The sequence below is a fragment of the Chiloscyllium plagiosum genome, unplaced genomic scaffold (assembly GCF_037043375.1).
Source record: "Chiloscyllium plagiosum isolate Xiang-an unplaced genomic scaffold, Cpla_swu_hap1 HiC_scaffold_37, whole genome shotgun sequence".
In the NCBI taxonomy this organism is placed as follows: Eukaryota; Metazoa; Chordata; class Chondrichthyes; order Orectolobiformes; family Hemiscylliidae; genus Chiloscyllium; species Chiloscyllium plagiosum.
The window spans coordinates 46597002-46616934 of record NW_028270175.1 but is presented as its reverse complement, the minus strand read 5'-3'; the positions used below and the strand labels follow the sequence as shown (position 1 = coordinate 46616934).

Below are 19933 nucleotides of genomic sequence, written 5' to 3'. Positions count from 1 at the left end.
TCCTGTTATACTCTGAGGTAAACTTTTTTCTCTGTTCACTGCACCTCCAACTTTGGTGTCATCTATAAACATACTAATCATACCTCCTATGTTCATATCCAAATCATTTATATAAATGACAAATAGCAGTGGTTCCAGCACAGATCTTTGTGGCACTCCACTGGTCACAGGCCTCCAGTATGAAATGCAACCCACCACCACCACCTTCTGTCTTATACATTTGAGCCAGCTCTGTATCCAAATGGCTCGTTCTCCCTGTATTCCATGAGCTCTAACCTTGCTAACCAGTCTACCATGAGGAACTTTGTTAAACGGCTTACTGAAGTCCATATAGATCACGTGCACTGCTCTGCCGTCATCAATCCTTTCCATTACTTCTTCAAGCAAAAATAATCGTGTTTGTGAGACATGATTTCCCATGCACAAAGCCATGTTGACTATCCATAATTGGTCCTTGCCTTTCCAAATACATGTACGTCCTGTCCCTCAGGATTCTCTCCAACAACTTGCCCACCACTGATGTCAGGATCATTGGTCTATAGTTCTCTGGCTTTTCCTTCACAGATTGTTTAATGATGGCACCACGTTAGTCAGCCTCATGTCTTCCAGCACCTCACCTTTGGCTATTGATGATAAGAACATGCAATTAAGATTCCCAGCACTCACTTTCCGAGCTTCCCACTGAGTTCTCATGTATACCTGATCGGGACCCGTGAAGGGCATTTTGATTACACATCATTTGGTTCGTGTATGGAATGAACTCCTAAGAAGTGATGGATGTGGGTAAAGTTACAACATTTAAAAGACATTTGATTAAATACAAGTATAAGAGAAGGTTTGGGAAAATATGGTCCAAGCACATGCAGGTGGGATTGGTTTAGTTTGAGATTATCATCAGCATGGACTATTTGAGCCAATAGGTCTGTTTCCAAACACCCAGTGTAACTCTATGACTCCTTGTGTGTTTGTATGTCTAAGCATGTATCTGCATATTTCTTTCTGCGCTTGTCTATTTTTGTGTCTATATGTGTCTCTGTGTGCCCCCGAGTGTATCTATCTCTCTGTGCATGTTGTGTTTCTGTTTCTGTGTGTGGGTCTGTGTCTTTGTGTGTGTGTGTGTGTGTGTGTGTGTGTGTGTGTTTGTGTTGATGGTGCTGTGAGCTGCTTCCCTCTCTCGGTTCCTCCTAAACTGAATCCCTGATGATTTTCATGCTCTACTCCCACCTGTACAATGGTGTGGAGAGGGAAGCAGAGACTGACAACAACAGAAAGTTCAGCAAGTCTGACAACATCTGTGAACAGAAATGAAAGTTAATGTTTCAGGTAGAGTGACCCTTACTCAGAACTTGTGGCAGGGGATATTACATCACTTTAAGCACCATAGAGACTGCCAGACTCGCCCCACACTGATACATATTGATACACACAACACTAATGCAGAGACATAGAGACACTCACTAATACACAGAAGCAAGTATAGACATGGAGTGTCAGTCAGTAATTCTCTTGCTCCATGTTTTTCTTGTCAATATTTCACTTACACTGTCTGGTGTGTGTCAGCATTTAATTCTGTCCTCGGAGTTTGTTAGTATTGCACTTGATCACAATAGTGAGTGAATCGGTATTTCTGTGTGGAGTGTGACTAATGGACAATTTTAATGTTTGCAGATACCAAACTTGAAAGAATTATAAAGTTTGTGATGGACAGTGTGGCACTCCAACAGGACAATCACACGTTGGTGTAGTTTTCAGGTTTATGGCAGATGAAGTTCAATGCAGGGCAGTGTGAGGTGATGCACTTCGGTAGGAAGAACATTGAAAGACAATATAAAACAGACTGTACAGTTATAAAACGGGTGCAGGAACAGAAGGCCCTGGGTGTATATGAGCACAGATTATTGAAGATGTCAGGACAAGTGAGGAGAGCAGTGACTATTACAGGTGAGTTTCAGTATCTGAGCTGTTTACAGGAGGAGGTGTGGGAGGGAGTCTCCGTGCTCCCTTCCTGGGAGATGGTGGTGACGATGTGTTGTGTGACCACCCTCCTGCCCATTGATTTCGTGGGGATTCCATTTGTACCAGCTCGACACAAAAGGGAGAAACGGATTCATTGCTCGACACAAACAGAAATATTGGGGCACACCACACAATCGAGTGAAATATTAGATTAGATTAGATTACTTAGTGTGGAAACAGGCCTTTCGGCCCAACAAGTCCACACCGACCTGCCGAAGCGTACCCACCCAGACCCATTCCCCTTCACCTAACACTACGGGCAATTTAGCATGGCCAATTCACCCAACCTGCAGATCTTTGGACTGTGGGAGGAAACTGGAACACCCGGAGGAAACCCACGCAGACACGGGGAGAATGTGCAAACTCCACACAGAGAGTCGCCTGAGGAGGGAATATTGAGGAAGTCACCACACGAAAAATAAATACTGGCAGATTCTGCATGTCTGTATAAACGTCAGTGTGTCAGTGTTTGTGGTGTATCTGTACTGATGCCTGTATATCTGTGTGTGCACGTGCATCAGTGTATTGGCATTTCTCTCTGTGTGCTTTAGTATCTGTGTGACTGCACCAGTCTCTATGTGTGCCTGTGTATATCTTTGTGTATCTGTGTGTCTCTGTGCGTATCCATGTGCACAGCAGATCTGCCAGCCTCTGTGGTGTTTAAAGTGATGCAATGTTCGCCTCTGCTGGCCTTCACACTCTACTGCATTGATGGCAGTGGAGGGAGAAAACCATAAGGGAATCAGTCTCGGAGGTGGGGACAGGGAGGTAGATCATAGCACCATCCAAACTGACAGCACCATCTGCACATGCACACACACACAGTTGGGTATAGGGAAGATCATAATTGTACTGAGGACACTCAGAGTGGCGAATGCTCCTGAGTAATATATGTGCTCACTCTGCAATATGAAAGTGATTTGTCTTTGAAGATTATTCGTTACACAGAGTGTACACCTTAAAGAGTATTTCCACTGCAACTGCATCCAAGCAAGTCTGACCAAATCATCTGTAAGGTGATGCGATGAATTTATTACACGTTCTTTAAATTGAAATATTCTATAATTCACCCCTACAAGGTGTAAGTGAGAAAGGATTGAAAAGTCCTGAAACTGGCCCAGTGGTGGTGGCAATATATCTAGGTATCAGACAAAACTGTTCTGTGCATCCAGAGATATTTGCAAAACCAAACAGCCATGCAATGTGAGAGATTCACAGTATTTGATGTCCTCTGATAGAAAAGAACTAACACTTGTGCAGTGGCATGGGGAGATCAGCAGAGGGTGGCATTGTATGACTATAACCTTAACAGGGACAAACGTCGAGGTGGAGGGGGGGGGAGTAAGGGTTTATCTCAATTTCAATGGCTTTACCCGCAAAATCACAGAACCATCATTTCACAGATGCACACAAACATACATAGACACATTAAACACACAACACTTATACATACAGATATGGACACTTACACACATGCACATGCCTGCACACACAGTGGTTTCTTTAAGATAGAGATAAGTACGTTTCTCATGAATAAGGGAATCAATGGTCAGTTGGTGAAGGCAGGAGAATGTGGCTGAAAAACATTTTAGCTGTGACCAAACGGCTCAGCAGATCCAAGGGGCTAAATGGCCTAATTCTGTTCCAATTTCCTATTTTGTGAAGGGATTCATTTTGGAAGTCAAATTTGAATGCAGATTACTGGGTCAACTGTAGGATTCAAAGCAGTGTGGAGGAAGAAACGGATCTTGGAGTCCATGTCTGCAGGTCTCTCATTTGCCACCCAAGTTGATAGGGTTGTTAAGAAGGCGTATGATGTATTGGTTTTCATTAGCAGGGGGACTGAGTTGAAGAGCCGCTAGATTATGCTGGAGGTCTATAAAGCTCTGGTGAGACCACATTTGAAATGTTGTGGTCGCCTCATTATAAAAAGGATATGTAAGCTCTAGAGCGGGTGCAGAGGAGATTTACCAAATGCTGCCTGGACTAGACTGCTTGTCTTATGAAGAAAGGTTGAGGGAGCTATGGCTTTTCTCATTGGATTAAAGAAGGATGAGAGGTAACTTGATAGAGCTGAACAAGATGGTGAGAGTTACAGACAGAGTAAATAGCCAGAGACTTCTTCCCAGGGTGGAAATGATTGTCACGAGGTGAGCATAATTTTAAGGTGTTTGGAGAAAGGTTTTGGAAGATGTCAAAGGCAGTGAGACACCAGCCCCCTTCCCTGTCCCCACAAACCGGGTCCCTGGTACAGTGAGACAGGTGTGCTAACCACTGAGACATTATGCCCCTCTCCCCCTCCCCCAAAGCCGGGTCCCTGGTCCTGTGAGACAGCCGTGCTCACTACTGAGACACCATGCCCCCTCCCCCTCCCCCAAAATCGGGTCCCTGGTACAGTGAGACAGCTGTGCTAACTACTGAGACATCATGCCCCCCTCCTCCTCCCCAAACCGGGTCCCTTGTCCTGTGAGACAGCCGTACTAACCACTGAGACACTATGCCCCCTCCACCTCCCCCAAAACCGGGTCCCTGGTCCTGTGAGACAGCCGTACTAACCACTGAGACACCATGCACCCCCTCCCCCTTCCCCCCAAACCGGTCCCAGGTACTGTGAGACAACCGTGCTAACCACTGAGACACCATGGCCCCCTCCCCCCAAACCGGGTCCTTGGTACTGTGAGACAGCCATGCTAACCACTGAGACACCATGGCCTCCTCCCCGCTAAACCGGGTCTCTGGTACTGTGAGGCAGTCGTGCTAACCACTGAGACACCATGCCCCCCCCACCCTCCCCTCCCACCAAACCGGTTCCTTGGTACTTTGAGACAGCCGTGTTACCCACTGAAACACCATATCCCAATTCCCCACCCCCACCCCTCAAACCGGGTCCCTAGTACTGTGAGACAGCTGTACTAACCACTGTGACACCATGCCCCCCTCCCCCTCCCCCACAAACCGGGTCCCAGGTACTGTGAGACAGCTGTGCTAACCACTGTGACACCATGCCCCCCTCCCCCTCCCCCACAAACCGGGTCCCAGGTACTGTGAGACAGCTGTGCTAACCACTGAGACACCATGTCCCAATTCCCCATCCCAATCCCTACAACCGGGTCCCTGGTACTGAGAGACAGCCGTGCTAACCACTGAGACACCATGCCCCCTCCCCCTCCCCCTGTCCCCCAATCAGGGTCCCTGGTACTGTGAAACAACCATGCTAACCACTGAGACACCATTCCCCCGTCCCCGCCCTCTCCCCCAAAACAGAGTCACTGTACTCTGTAATACTGGGGAAAATGTAAATAAAAGTGCTGAGCTTAGAGCTATGTTGTTGTAGCCATAACAGAGACGTGGGTTTCTCAGGGGCAGGAATGGTTGCTGGATGTTCCAGGGTTTAGAACATTTAAAAAGAATAGGGAGGAGGTAAAAAGAGGAGGGGGTGTAGCACTGCTAATCAGAGAGAGTATCACAGCTACAGAAGTTACTATTATCGAGGAAGGTCTGCGTACTGAGTCAGTATGGGTGGAAATTAGGAACAGTAAGGCAGCAATCACCTCATTAGGGGTTTACTACAGGCCCCCCAATAGAAGCAGGGAGATTGAAGAAAGCATAGGTCGGCAGATTTTGGAAAAGTGTGAATGGAATAGGGTAGTTGTAATGGGTGACTAACTTTCCCAATATTGATTGGAACCTCCTTCCAGCAGATGGTTTGGAAGGAGCTGTTTTTGTAAGGTGTGTTCAGAAGAGTTTCCTAACTCAGTACGTTGACAGGCCGACAAAGGGAAAGGACATTTTGGATTTGGTGCTCGGCAATGAGCTGGGGCAAGTGTCAGATCAGGAGAGCATTTTGGTGAAAGTGACCAGAACTGCCACATATTCTACATAGCCATGGAGAAGGAGAGAAGCAGGCACAATGGGAGAATATTTAATTAGGGAAAAGGAAACTATGATACTATCAGACTGCGTTGCGAAGCATGGACTGGGAGCAATTGTTCCATGGAAAGTGCACTATAGACATGTGGAGATGGTTTAAGGAACAGTTGTTGCGAGTGATGCACAAATGTGTTCCTTTGAGACAGGCAAGAAGGGGTAAGATAAAGGAACCTTGGATGACGAGAGCGGAGGAGCTTCTCATCAAAAGAAAGAAGGCCGCTTACGTAAGTTGGAGGAAGCAAGGGTCTTGCTCAGCTCTAGAGGATTACAGGCAGGTGAGGAAGGAGCTCAAAAATGGTCTGAGGAGAGCCAGGAAAAAGGCTTGGCAGGAAGGATTAGGGAGAATCTAAAGGCATTTTGCACATATGTGAGGAATAAGAGAATGATCAAAGAAAGAGTAGGGCCGATCAGAGATAGCATAGGGAACTTGCGTATAGAGTCTGAGGAGGATGGGGAAGCTCTAAATGAGTTTTTTGCTTCTGTCCTTACGAAAGAAAATGACCTTGTAGTGAATGAAACCATTGAGGAGCAGGTAATCATGCTGCAACAGATAGATTGAGGAAGCTGATGTGCTGAAACTTTTGACAAACATTAATATTAACAAGTCGCCAGGGCCAGACCAGATTTGTCCTCGGCTGCTATGGGAAGCGAGAAATGTGATTGCTTCGCCGCTTGCGAAGATCTTTGCATCCTCGCTCTCCATCGGATTAGTACCAGAGGACTGGAGGGAGACAAATGTAATTCCTCTCTTCAAGAAAGGAAATAGGGAAATCCCCGGAAATTACAGACCAGTCAGTCTCACGTCTGTCATCTGCAAGGTGTTAGAAAGGATTCTGAGGGATAGGATTTATGACCATCTGGAAGAGCATGGCTTGATTAAAGGCAGTCAGCACGGCTTTGTGAGGGCCAGGTCATGCCTCACAAATCTTATTGAGTTCTTTGAGGATGTTACTAGACAAGTTGATGAGGGTCAAGCTCATGTTGTGTATCTGGACTTCAGTTAGGCATTTGATAAGGTTCCCCATGGTAGGCTCGTTCAGAAGGTCAGGAGGAATGGGATACAGGGAAATTTAGCTGTCTGGATACAGAATTGGCTGGTCGACAGAAGACAGCGAGTGGTAGTGGAAGTTAAATATTCTGCCTGGAGGTCAGTGGTGAATGGTGTTCCACAGGGCTCTGTTCTTGGGCCTCTACTCTTTGTAATTTTTATTAATGACTTGGATGAGGAGATTGAAGGATGGGTTAGCAAGTTTGCAGAGGACACAAAGGTTGGAGGTATCATTGACAGTATGCAGGACTGTTGTAGGCTGCAGCATGACATTGCCAGGATGCAGAGATGTGCTGAGAGGTGGTAGATGGAATTCAACCTGGATAAATGCGATGGTGATGCATTTTGGAAGATCGAACTTGAAAGTTGAGTACAGGATTAAAGGCAGGATTCTTGGCAGTGTGGAGGAACAGCGGGATCTTGGTGTGCACGCACATAGATCCCTTAAAATTTCCACCCAGGTGGACAGGGTTGTTAAGAAAGCATATGGTGTTTTGGCTTTCATTAACAGGGGGATTGAGTTTAAGAGCCGTGAGATCTTGTTGCAGCTCTATAAAACTTTGGTTAGACCTCACTTGGAATACTGTGTCCAGTTCTGGTCGCCCTACTATAGGAAAGACGTGGATGCTTTGGAGAGGGTTCAGAGGAGGTTTACCAGGATGCTGCCTGGACTGGAGGGCTTATCTTACGAAGAGAGGTTAACTGAGCTCGGACTTTTCTCGTTGGAAAAAAGAAGGAAGAGAGGGGATCTAACTGAAGTGTACAAGATAATGATATGGGAAGCAGTTGTTAACACGAGGGGTCATAGTTTTAAGCTGTTTGGCGGAAAGTTTAGAGCAGATGTCAGAGGCAGGTTCTTTACGCAGAGAGTTGTGAGAGCATGGAATGCGTTGCCAGCAGCAGTTGTGAAAGTGAGGTCATTGGGGATATTTAAGAGACTGCTGGACATGCGTATGGTCACAGAAATTTGAGAGTTTGTACATTAAGTTTACCTCACATGAGGATCAATGGTCGGCACAACATCGTACTGTTCTATGTTCTAAACAGTAAACAGCAACAAAACACCACAGATGAGTCAGGATCTGGAGGTAGAAACAGAGGCAGCATATTAGGTCTGATATGATCCTCTTCTGAAAAACTCATATTGGAATCAAAAAGTTAATTGTGTTTCTCTCTGCTCAGAACCTGCAAATGTTTTCCTGCACTTTCAACTTAGTTACTCTTTTGGACAGTGGATATTTGTCTGATCTGAAAGGGAACAGCAAAGCTGCCATTTCTGTTGACGCTCTAGAACTTGGTTATGGTTTTTGAATGAAAAATGAAAAACTATGTGCCTGACAGCTCCCCAAATACCGATAGTTTATTGCCATTGTCATAATGCATTATGAAAATGTTGAACTCGGTGGTCATGACATCACATGATCAATCCTCTGAAAGTAACTGATTGAAGTACTGATCCCAATTATTAACAATGTCTTATCATGCTCCTGATGTCACTGGCATCATACTCATCCAGCAATATCTTACCTTTCCGAGAGTTTCCATATATTTATGAAAACATAAAATATCTTTGTATTTTTTAACAAGACATATTCATCCAGGGTTTTGGAAGGCACTAGCAAGGGCAGACATTATTTGTCATTCCCAATGGCTCTGCAATAAGCGACACAGAGTTGCCCTGTTTTACCTCTTCAATCCAAAGTGATGCAGATCCAGACAGAGCTGTTTGTAGGGGCATTCCAAGAATTTTAACAAATACTTGTGAAGGATCAGCAAATTAGTCCCTAGTCAGGATGACATGCAACTTGGAAGATACCTTTCAGAGACTGATTTTTCTCTTGTTCCCGTTCCCAGTGCAGAATGTTCTCGAATTCCCATTAATCACAGTTTTGCTCAGGGTCCTTGATTCCACCTTCAGTCAAGTCCTGCTTCGATTGAAAGGGAAGTCACTCTGATCTCACCTCAAACTACACAGGCAGATCAGGTGAAAGAATAAGGAGCAACAGACAAGAACACTGTTTGCTTGAACAATGTCCTCGCAATATTCAAAAGAAAATTGATGCATGGTCTTCCTTAATGCATTATTTCAACATGACATCACTTTTCAAACAATATTCTGAACGGTGGGTGTTTGTTCCTTTAATTTGCTTCCAAGTCAGTGTAGAAATGAGAACGTGAATTGATCTTCTATAGTGTGTTTATAATCCAGAATTTAATTCAATCTTTATCATCATTGCTCTAGCTCTTAGAAACAAAAATAATGAATGAGCCTGTGTCCATCTGCAGATGAAAAAGTTCTTTCAGCTCTGACTATTGCAGCGAATGTTGTAAAGAATAAACTACAGACCCACATAAAATGGAAATGTTGCAGGGCAAGGTGCCAAACGCTAGTCCAAGATTAATTATGTCCAAGCATTATGAATAATACATGCAGAGGGGCGGAGTATAAAAGCAGAATTCAGCTCCATGTCCAAAATACTGTTTGTGGCTCCCTCACAAAAGACCACAACTGATTCACGGTGTAAATTCACCAAAATAGGAAAAACAAGAGACTGGAATTCCCAATTCTGCAACCAATCGGTAGAACAGGAAGAAAATTAAGGTTTGTTTCTGAAATTCATAAATTGTGATGATAAGAATGTGGTATATGTCGGGGGGGGGATGTTAGAGGATGATAAACAATGTTGTAGAAAACACAATGATTATCCAGGTGGGTCACAGTGAGCAGGAACGTGTTGGTTACAGGAGGGTACAAACAGATTTTCAGATGGCCAGATCAATGACTGATAAAAGGTGACACTGAAATATGTGAGATGCTGCACTTTGGAACCATGAAGATAGGTTAGATTTGCTTTTGGAGCAGAGAAAGGTGAGGGATGAACTTGACAGAGGTGTATTATAGCATAAGAGGTATGGGACGAGTGAACAGACAACAACTATTCCCCTTAGTCAAAGGGTCAAAAACAATGGGAAATACGCTTGAAGTCAAAGAGAATATACTAACAGAGGATTTGTGAAATCTGTTTCGAACCCAGAGCATGATATGTGTCAAAAATGCATTGCCTGGGAGGTAACCTCACAAACATTATAAAACACTTGTGTCAGCACTGGGTGGTGCAGACTCTACGGGCCTTGTCTTTATTACATGATTCCATGTGGTGGCAGCCATGAAATGTCTGATATATTCTGAAGCAGCAACCAATTGGACTTGGTTTGTTCCAACAAACTATGCTCAGTAAGTGGTGAGATTACAAACAAGCATCATCCCATGGAGTATCAGCACTTACTCAACCTAGGACAGCCCAGCCATCTTGAAATCATCCAAGATAATTCACATGCTCAGTGTAAGAATCCTCCAACACAGCATCAACATTATTCCAGCTGTTTGACACCATTATTTTAAGTTCACCAATAACATAGAAACAGACTTCGCTTCATTATTATTTAGACTTCTCATGTAAGGTTGTTATTTCCTTGAAGACTAATAAATTCCTTCCCATATATTTGTATTTACAAAGAGTCTGTATTCCTGCGAGCTGTTCCTCACCAGTAATATTTACTCCCAGTTAAACCGGCACATGAGATGCACTGCTGGCACTCTCTCCCAACAGCCACTTGAATGGAACAACATCAACTGGACTGGAACTTCTCAAGGGTGATTAATGCTGGTCTAGCTCCATTAAAATCCCAAATGAACTAAAAAGACAATCCGATTTTCTAATAATTATTAAACAACAAGGGCATTTTGTTGATCTGAAGAGTTTGTTGCTGTCTTTGAAATTGTGAGAACTGTGTTATTTTATTTTCAGTATCTAAAGACAACAGAAATGTAAAAACTAGCATCAGGAGTAAGGAATCAAAACAACTCCATCATGTGATAAGGTCGTGGATGATCTGATTGTGACCTCAATCGCACATTCCTCATTTGCCCTTACAATGTTCGTGCATCATTCTTAGTCAAGAATCTGCCTGTCTCTGCCTTAGGAATATTCAATGCCTTATCCTCCATCGCTATCTGGGAAGAGAATTGTACAAAGACACAACACTCTGAGAGGATGACACCAAATCACCATCTTCTTAACAGAGACATTTTTCTGTTTTACTCTCCATCCACTCATGGTAATCTCTCACACAAGCTGAAATATTGTTTTAGAATTCAACTTGAAAGATTGATGAAACACACCATGAAACACCTTTGTGGGGTTTGAAATGAGAACCTTGTGCCCAGAGATAGAGCAATAGGCCCAAAGCTGCCATATTATTCTCCTGTGTGTTTGTTCATCAGCCTGTTCTGACATGCTGTGAACACACCTCCACAACAGGTAGGACTTGAATCCAGACCGTCTGGTCTAGAGTTAGGGAGAATATCACACATGTTCAGCAATTAGAATCAAATCCAGAATTCTGGCTCAGAGGCAGGGGCATTATTCATGATGCAAAATCTAATCCATGCCCAGAATTTGGGTCACATTTTAACTACCAGCTTTCAGTCGGTGTGGATTTATTAAAATCTGTTTAATATTGCTGTACTACACAAAAAACTTTTCATTGTTAAACAAATGCAAGATATTTGTCGCAACTGTAACATGCTGACTGCATCAAGATAAACCATGAACATTAGATTTAGATTACATTACATTGCAGTGTGGAAACAGGCCCTTCGGCCCAACAAGTCCACACCGACCCATACCCTAATCTAACACTACGGGCAATTTAGCATGGCGAATTCACCTGACCTGCACATCTTTGGACTGTGGGAGGAAACCAGAGCACCCGGAGGAAACCCACGCAGACACAGGACGAAAGTGCAAACTCCACACAGTTAGTCGCCTGAGGTGGGAGTTGAACCTGGGTCTCTGGTGCTGTGAGGCCACCGTGCCGCCCACAACATCTTTAATTGCTTGGCTTTGATTTCTATTTTAAATCGCTATTATCTGTAGTCTGCAATATTAAGGACATAAATCATGCAGACACACTCTGCACAATGATGGGTCTCGAATAGATATTTATTACTGAACACCAGAGACCAAAAAGACTATAATTTCTGGTCCCAAAAACGATCACTATTGCCCACCTCTAACGTGTGACTACCCTCTTCCTAAAACCATGAAATGATACCAGGCCGCTGATTACTGTCCAGCCTCTCCTCCCCACTGACTGTGTCTGCAATCTGTCCCTCCTCCCCCAGCCACACAAGGCAAACCAAGCTCAGGGTCTTTGTGAAAATCAAGGCCGAAGTGTGCAGGCTTCCTGGAGAGGGGGAGAGAATTGTAAAATTAAACGGGGAAGGTGAGAAGGTGGTAATATCACTTACTGGGCTGAGGGGTGGCAGATGGAGTTTAGTTTGAATTAATGCGAGGTATTGGATATGGTAAATCAACCAAGTGCAGGACCAATACAATTAAAAGTAGGGCCTTTGGCGGTGTTGGAGAACAGAGACCTTTACCGTCAGGTATAATTCTTTAAAATTTGCATCTCGTATAAATAGTGTGGTTATGAAGGTGTATAGCACTCTTGTCTTCATTGGTCAGACCTTTGAGTATCGGAATTGGGACGTCATGTTGAGGTCGTATAAGACACTGGTGAGACCTCTTCTGGAATACTGTGTCCAATCTGGTCATCCTGCCCACTCATTCCATAGGCACACCACCCTCTGGGTGAAAAAGATGCCCCTTATGTCACTGTTAAATTTTTCACCTCTTACCTTAAACCTCTAGTTTTGGACTCCCCGTACCCTTAGAAAACACCTTGACTATTCACTTTGATATTATTGATCTTGATATTATTAAGCTGGAGAATGTTCAGAAGAGATTAACCTGGATTTTGCTGGGAATGGAGGGAGTGAGCTATAAGAAGAGGCTGGATAGGCTGGGACATTTTTTCATTGGAGAGTATGAGATTAAGGGGTAACTTTACAGAGGTTTATAAAATCATGAGGGGTACAGATAAGCTGAAGGGCTGATGTCTTTTCCCTCGAGTTGGGGATTCAAAACTGAGTGACATTTTAAGATGCGAGGAAAAAAGATTTACAAAAGTGATGAGAGGCAATTATTTTAGACAGAAGCTGGCTTGTGTGTTGAATGAACTTCCAGAGGAAGTGATGAAAGCAGTGACAGTTACAACGGTTAAGGGACATTTAGATCAGTACATGGATAAGACATCCGTTTGGATGGTCCTGTGAGCATCTGCCCTCTCCCTCCTCCTCTCTGAATAAATCCCTGTTGGTTTTCACCCTCTGCCAATGCCTGTGCAGTGGCATGGGGAGGCCAGCAGAGGGTAGTATTGCATCACTTTAAACACCACAGTGACTGCTGGACCTGCCCCTCACGGAGACACACAGATACACGCACAGCAATTGTTAGGACACGGCGTGAAGCTCATCTGGTAATTTAACCTAAACACCAAGAAAAGCTCAATTTGCATCAAAAACTGTTAAAATCGGAGTGACAGAGAACTCCCAAATTCCACTGTTTAAATAAAAACATCAATTTATTTTTGAACTCTGAAAGTGAACATTTTGCATCAACTATTCACAGCTCTGGGACCCCAATCCCTATAGCAATATACTGTTTCAATAAGACACTTATTAAAATTACATCACCTTAATTTCAAAACCACACAGCAGCTGTTGTTTTTGGTGTTTTCGTTCAGCTGTGGATCTCCCTGGGTTATCTTCTTTCTTTTACTATGAATATGTTTCAAATGAAAAGGTACCTTTGATAGAGATTGTTTTCCAATTTCTTGAATCTGTGTTGATGGCATTTGCTCTGTTTGCAATTTTCAAAATGCCTGCATTCTTAATATCCCCAACATCAGATTGGGGATATTATCGAAAACCAATAAATTCATACTTGATTTGGTTCGAGTATCCTGTGGCATAATTTAAACGGATTGGTAAAATTCCAATTGTTGTCCAAAGAGCAACCAACTCAGGGATCAATTTCACAGCCAGATTGTGACATATTTTCAGTTGTCCTTGACACTCTGTGTCTGCTTGGAAGCTCCTGTGTATATGAGAGGATGTGTTCAGAGAGGATAAGTTCAGAACCGAATTCACTCTCTCTTAAAGGTTCAGTACACACTTTCAACTTCATAACATTAATACCAAGAAGTCAATGAAGATAAGCAGAGCACATCCGGATTTCTCTTGCCCCATGGTTTGTCAATGTGCCTGGTGGGTATCAGGATTTTTGTTGGTCTGTTGACAGTATTTCATTATTTGATTCCCTCCGTGGGAATATATCAGAATTTCACTTGCTCGCACTTGAGAGTGTGGTAGGATTTCAGTTGTTTCTTGGGGTCTGTGATGCTATGACAATTTCAATGTTTGTAAATGGCACCGAAACTGGAAGAACTCTGAAGGCTATGGAGGACCGTGTGGAACTCTAACAGTAAAATCACTCATTGGTGTAATTTTCACACAGGTGGATATCAATGCAGAGCAGTGTGAGGTGATGCACTTTGGTAGGAAGGACAATGAAAGACAAAACAAAACAGGCTGCACCGTTATAAAGGGAGGGGGGGGCAGGAGCAGAGAACGTTGCATGTATATGAGCACAGATTGTTGAAGATGTCAGGACAAATGAGGAGAGCAGTAACTATCACAGATTAGTTTCAGTATCTGAGCTGTTTCCAGGGGGAGGTGTAGGAGGGAGTCTCTGTGCTACCTTCCTGGGAGGTGGGGGTGACGATGTGTTGTGAGCCCACCCTCCTGTCCACCGAGACCGTGCCAGCTCGACACAAATGGGAGATGGCATCAGGGCTACAGCTTCTAAGTTGTGCCGGGGGGAAATGGAGCTGCCAATGGGTTTAAAGTGAGAATTGCCCTTCACTGAACATTGCTCCTTACTCAGTCGGTGGGACGTGGATGTTTCAGAATCTCCACACGAGGTGTCCCGGTCCTCTCCAGCTCCTACCAGGGTCCTCCCCACATGGCGGGGAGTGGGGGGTGGGGGAGTGAGGGAACTGATATCGGGCACTCCACCACCCGGCTTGGCCCTTTCTGTCCTATTCCTGTTTCTCCTCGAATGGGAGAAATGGATGGAGGGAGTGAGGGTGGGAGTGGGTGGTCCTACTGTTAGTGTCGGTGTGGGTGAGGGTGGGGGGAGATTTGGTGAGGTGTCCGGAGGGAGTCAGTCGACAGTGTTGTATCCAGGCAGTGTTATTGGTGTGGGAGGTAAAGTGGAGGGAGAGAGGGAGGGAGAGTGAGAGAGAGGAGGGAGAGGGGGGGGGGGGAAGGGTGAGAGAGAGAGGGGGGGGAAGGGAGAGAAAGAGTGACAGAGACAGAGAGGTGCTGCATGCAGTAGTGAGAGTGGTAGAGCATGAGCCTTGTTCGGAGGCCGGTGCTATAACAGATATCTGTGAGTGTGAGGGTGCAGAGAGAATACAGCGATCCTTATCCTGACAGAACGGGGAAGGTTATTGATGCTTGTCCTGTGTTGCTGGGCATTTCTACAGACAGCAGATACTGCACTGAGCTGAGTGGGGAGCTCAGACCATGCTCGGTGGGTCTGGTGGTGTGCCCCCCTCTGGGAAGAGAATGGTCCCCCTCTGTACCAGGACCTCCGTGCCCCTGTCGACAAACCGTGGTGTAATTGTACCTTATCCCCCATGCTCAGGGTAAACTGTGCAGGCCAGTTCCCAAATAAGAAAGCTCAACTGTGTGCTCATTTGCCTTTTAAAGATGGCGCCAGTGTCAGGGATCACGGAATATCCAGGTATAACCAGGCGATGGTGTGTACCTCCAGCCACGATGAGTGGGAGAATCGGGCTGGACAGATATCTAGTCCGGGTTTATAGATCAATGCACTGCTGTGGTCTGCACAGCTCTCGGTGCTGGACAGATATCTAGTCTGGGTTTATAGATCAATGCACTGCTGTGGTCTGCACAGCTCCCAGTGCTGGACAGATATATGGTCTGAGCTTATCGATCAATGCCCTGATCTGGTCTGTGCAGTGCTCCACTCTGGACAGATTGATGGGTTGTATTGACCAGTGTAATGGATGAATCTGGACAGATTGCTAGGTTGTACTGAGCAGTACACTGGCCTGGTCTACACCGTGTTCCACGGTGAACGGATATCTCCTCTGGGTTGATGGTGTCTAGGCTGGTTCTGTGAGGTGGATTGAGAATGTGGTATATCTCACCCTTTCAGCTGATCTGTCAATGCCTTTAGTTCTAGCTTCCAGCTCGGCGAACAGAACCACCGCAACGAGCACCCGAGCTACAAATCTTCTACAAAAACTTCCAGCTCGGCGAACAGAACCACAGCAACGAGCACCCGATCTACAAATCTTCTCACAAACTTTGAATGCCTTTAGTTCCCATTCCTGTGATTGGACCCTCTGCCTCTCACCCCATTAAGGTTACAGTGTTTCCCGGCACAGTTCATAATGTTGGTGGGGTGGGTAGGGGGTGTGGTGAAACGGTTAAAAATTATGTCCCAATACATGTGTGAATCTAACCGGAATGGAGGTGTTGCTTAGTCCCGTGTGAATCTTATTACACACCTCCCCGTGTGAATCTTCTTATCTGTATGTAACCAGAATGGAATGTGTTTTTTAGCCTTGCTCTGCTGTTCACATGAATGTTTATATCTGGAAAAGAGAATATCAGCTGGAAAAGTCTCCAGTTCGGTGAGTCTGCTCCGGGGTTACGTTTAACCGCCGAGCGTGGGTTGTTGGCAACCGCTCTACGAGAACTGACGGCTCCCAGTTCCGGTAACATGTAGAGTGAGTATAAGCCAGACCCGTTGGTTGTGGCGACGCTGCGGGGAATAAAGTGCCCATATTCTAGCAGACTCGCCTCTTGGTCGTTTGTTCTGTGTCAGACTACTCTCCTACGAACCTGACCTTGAGAATTTTTTAAAACAGGGGGGAAAGGTGATGGACAGCTCAAGGAGTTCCCCAGAACATTCTGTCCCCAACATTCTATAACTGACATTCCCCGGAACGTTCTGTCCCCAACATTCTATAAATAACATTCCCCGGAACGTTCTGACCCCGACATTCCATAACTGACATTCCCCGGAACATTCTGTCCCCGACATTCTATAACCGACATTCCCCAGAACGTGCTGTCCCCGACATTCTATAACTGACATTTCCCATAACATTCTGTCCCTGACATTCTATAACTGACATTCCCCGGAACGTGCTGTCCCTGACATTCTATAACTGTCATTCCTCGGAACGTTCTGTCCCCGACATTCTATAACTGACATTCCCCAGAACATTTTGTCCCCGACATTCTATAACTGATATTCCCCAGAACATTCTGTCCCTGACATTCTATAACTGACATTCCCCGGAACGTGCTGTCCCTGACATTCTATAACTGACATTCCTCAGAACATTCTGTCCCTGACATTCTATAACTGACATTCCCCAGAACGTGCTGTCCCTGACATTCTATAACTGTCATTCCTCGGAACGTTCTGTCCCCGACATTCTATAACTGACATTCCCCAGAACATTTTGTCCCCGACATTCTATAACTGACATTCCCCAGAACGTGCTGTCCCTGACATTCTATAACTGATATTCCCCAGAACATTCTGTCCCTGACATTCTATAACTGACATTCCCCAGAACATTCTGTCCCTGACATTCTATAACTGACATTCCCCAGAACGTGCTGTCCCTGACATTCTATAACTGATATTCCCCAGAACATTCTGTCCCTGACATTCTATAACTGACATTCCCCAGAACGTGCTGTCCCTGACATTCTATAACTGACATTCCCCAGAACATTCTGTCCCTGACATTCTATAACTGACATTCCTCAGAACATTCTGTCCCTGACATTCTATAACTGACATTCCCCAGAACGTGCTGTCCCTGACATTCTATAACTGATATTCCCCAGAACATTCTGTCCCTGACATTCTATAACTGACATTCCCCGGAACGTGCTGTCCCTGACATTCTATAACTGACATTCCTCAGAACATTCTGTCCCCGACATTCTATAACTGACATTCCCCAGAACATTCTGTCCCAAACATTCTATAACCGACACTCCCCGGAACGTTCTGTCCCTGACATGGTTTGCAAACGGCCGGACATCAGTGAATTGAACAAACGATAAGATCCCGAGGGAAGAGATCTCATTCCAGGCAGAAGGAGACACTGTTCCGAAGGCCCCTCAGGCAGTTAAAGGGGTGAATACGTTTTCCCTGCGTTTACATTTCTTCCCGACACAGGATCGACCACAATTTTAACCAAAATACAGAAATCCCCAAACTCCGTTTGTCTTCAGGAAACTGGGAGAGAATCCTTCAGGACAGCAACATTTTCACCCTCCGTATTAGGAACTGGGAAGGAGTGACCTGTGTCTGCTCTCGAGTGAGCGAGAGTGTGGGAATGTTCTAGAAACCATCTGCCCTTATGGATGTGTCTTTGAGTGTTTGGGGAGGGAGGGTTTCTTGTGGTGTATGTCACATTTTTGTCAGTAATTCTGAACTTCCCATTTGTTATTCCAGCTCCAATTATTTTAATAAATCCCTGAATACAGGGACACATTAGAAAATCTCACTGGGTCCCAGATCAAACGGGTCCCTTTGCCTTTCCTTCCTCACAGTTAACATAGTGACCATCTATGTCCTGCTTTATAAAGATTGTGGATTGTCTCCATGTGTCAGGCGTTACCTGGGTGCCATGGCAGCGGCGGATCTCCTGGTCATTATCCTCGACCTGATACTGAGACACATTCGCATTGTTTATCTGGAACAGTTTTATTTCCTGATGGACTCCGTCCCAGTGTGTAATATCCACGCCATCCTGCTTTATGCAGCCACTGACTGCTCTGTCTGGTTCACTGTCACTTTCACCTTTGACCGGTTTGTGGCCATTTGTTGCCAGAAGCTGAAAAGTAAATATTGCAGTGAGAAAACGGCGGCTGTGGTTCTGGGAGCAGTGACTGTGCTGAGCTGTTTAAAGAACATTTCCTGGTATTTTATGCTCACGGCTCAGTATTGGCTGGAGAACCGCCCCTGGTTTTGTGATGTAACAGTCGCTGTTGTATCCTCCATTGTCTGGGTCACAATCGAGTTCCTCCACCACATTCTAACCCCGTGTGTCCCATTTCTCCTGATTCTGCTGCTCAATGTTCTCACCGTCAGACACATTTTAGTGACCAGCAGAGCCCGCAGGAGACTCCGTGCTCACACCAATGGGGACGCTCGGTCTGACACAGAAATGAGAAACCGAAAAAAAATCCATCATTTTACTGTTTGTGATCTCGGCCAATTTCATTCTGTTATGGTCAACGTTAATGCTGTATTCTATATTGAACCGGATGTGGTATTTTGGGTATTGGTCTGTGTATCTCCATGACTTTGTGCAGGAATTGGGCTTCATGCTGCAGCTCCTCAGTTGCTGCACAAACACCGCGATTTATGCCGTGACCCAGACTAAGTTCAGGCAGCAGCTGAAGAATGTGCTGAAATATCCCTTCACCCATATCCATCCATCAATCAAATTCCCTCATTAATCAATCCATCCGGGATTTTCTCATTTCAGTTCAGTGTTTCAGCGATGGAGCAACCTGTCGCTATGGTAACAGACTGAGGGTAACACTGGTTTGTCCATCCTTATCCCACGGGGTGGGAGGGGGGTTACAGGGAAACATTTCAATGTTTCTCACAACTCAGGGGCCAGTGAGAAAAGGTACCATCCCACTGACTGTATTGTACACAATAAAAATGTTGATTAAAGCGTGCCAAGCAGCAGAGTGACCGATGTTGTTGTGTGTCTTTGTGTTGGAGAAGCTGAGCTGGAGAGAGGCAGACTCAGCTCCAAGTCCTGGTCCTCAGGGAAGGGGAGGGCACTGCGCCCTGAGCTCAGGAGCTGGGTTTAAATCCCTCTGTCCTTACTTTCCCTTCTGGGTCTCCCATTCTAACTTGGCACTCAGCAGAATTCACCTTGCTCCCTTTG

At 45.1% G+C, this 19933-nt stretch overlaps 1 protein-coding gene across 12 annotated transcripts in view; it reads right to left on the bottom strand.

Annotated features, from left to right (window-relative positions):
* The window catches only part of LOC148139809 (uncharacterized), a 76763-nt gene that overhangs the window by 13737 nt on the left and 43093 nt on the right, over positions 1–19933 (bottom strand). For 4 of the 12 annotated variants that reach the window (XR_015753506.1, XR_015753507.1, XM_087980670.1 and 1 more), the window contains 2 exons: positions 18647–18862; positions 7987–8076 (listed from right to left, as the gene is read on the bottom strand). The exons of 2 other annotated variants lie outside the window; for them this stretch is intronic. Coding sequence is in view for 7 of the 10 variants with exons in the window: in XM_087980670.1 (XP_087836796.1) it covers positions 7999–8076; positions 18647–18862 (294 nt within the window). In the remaining 3 variants the exon portion in view is untranslated. Of the gene's footprint in view, positions 1–7986; positions 8077–13108; positions 13999–18053; positions 18863–19933 lie in introns of those variants that run through there. 6 more of the 12 variants (XM_087980674.1, XM_087980673.1, XM_087980669.1 and 3 more) reach the window with 4 other exon arrangements.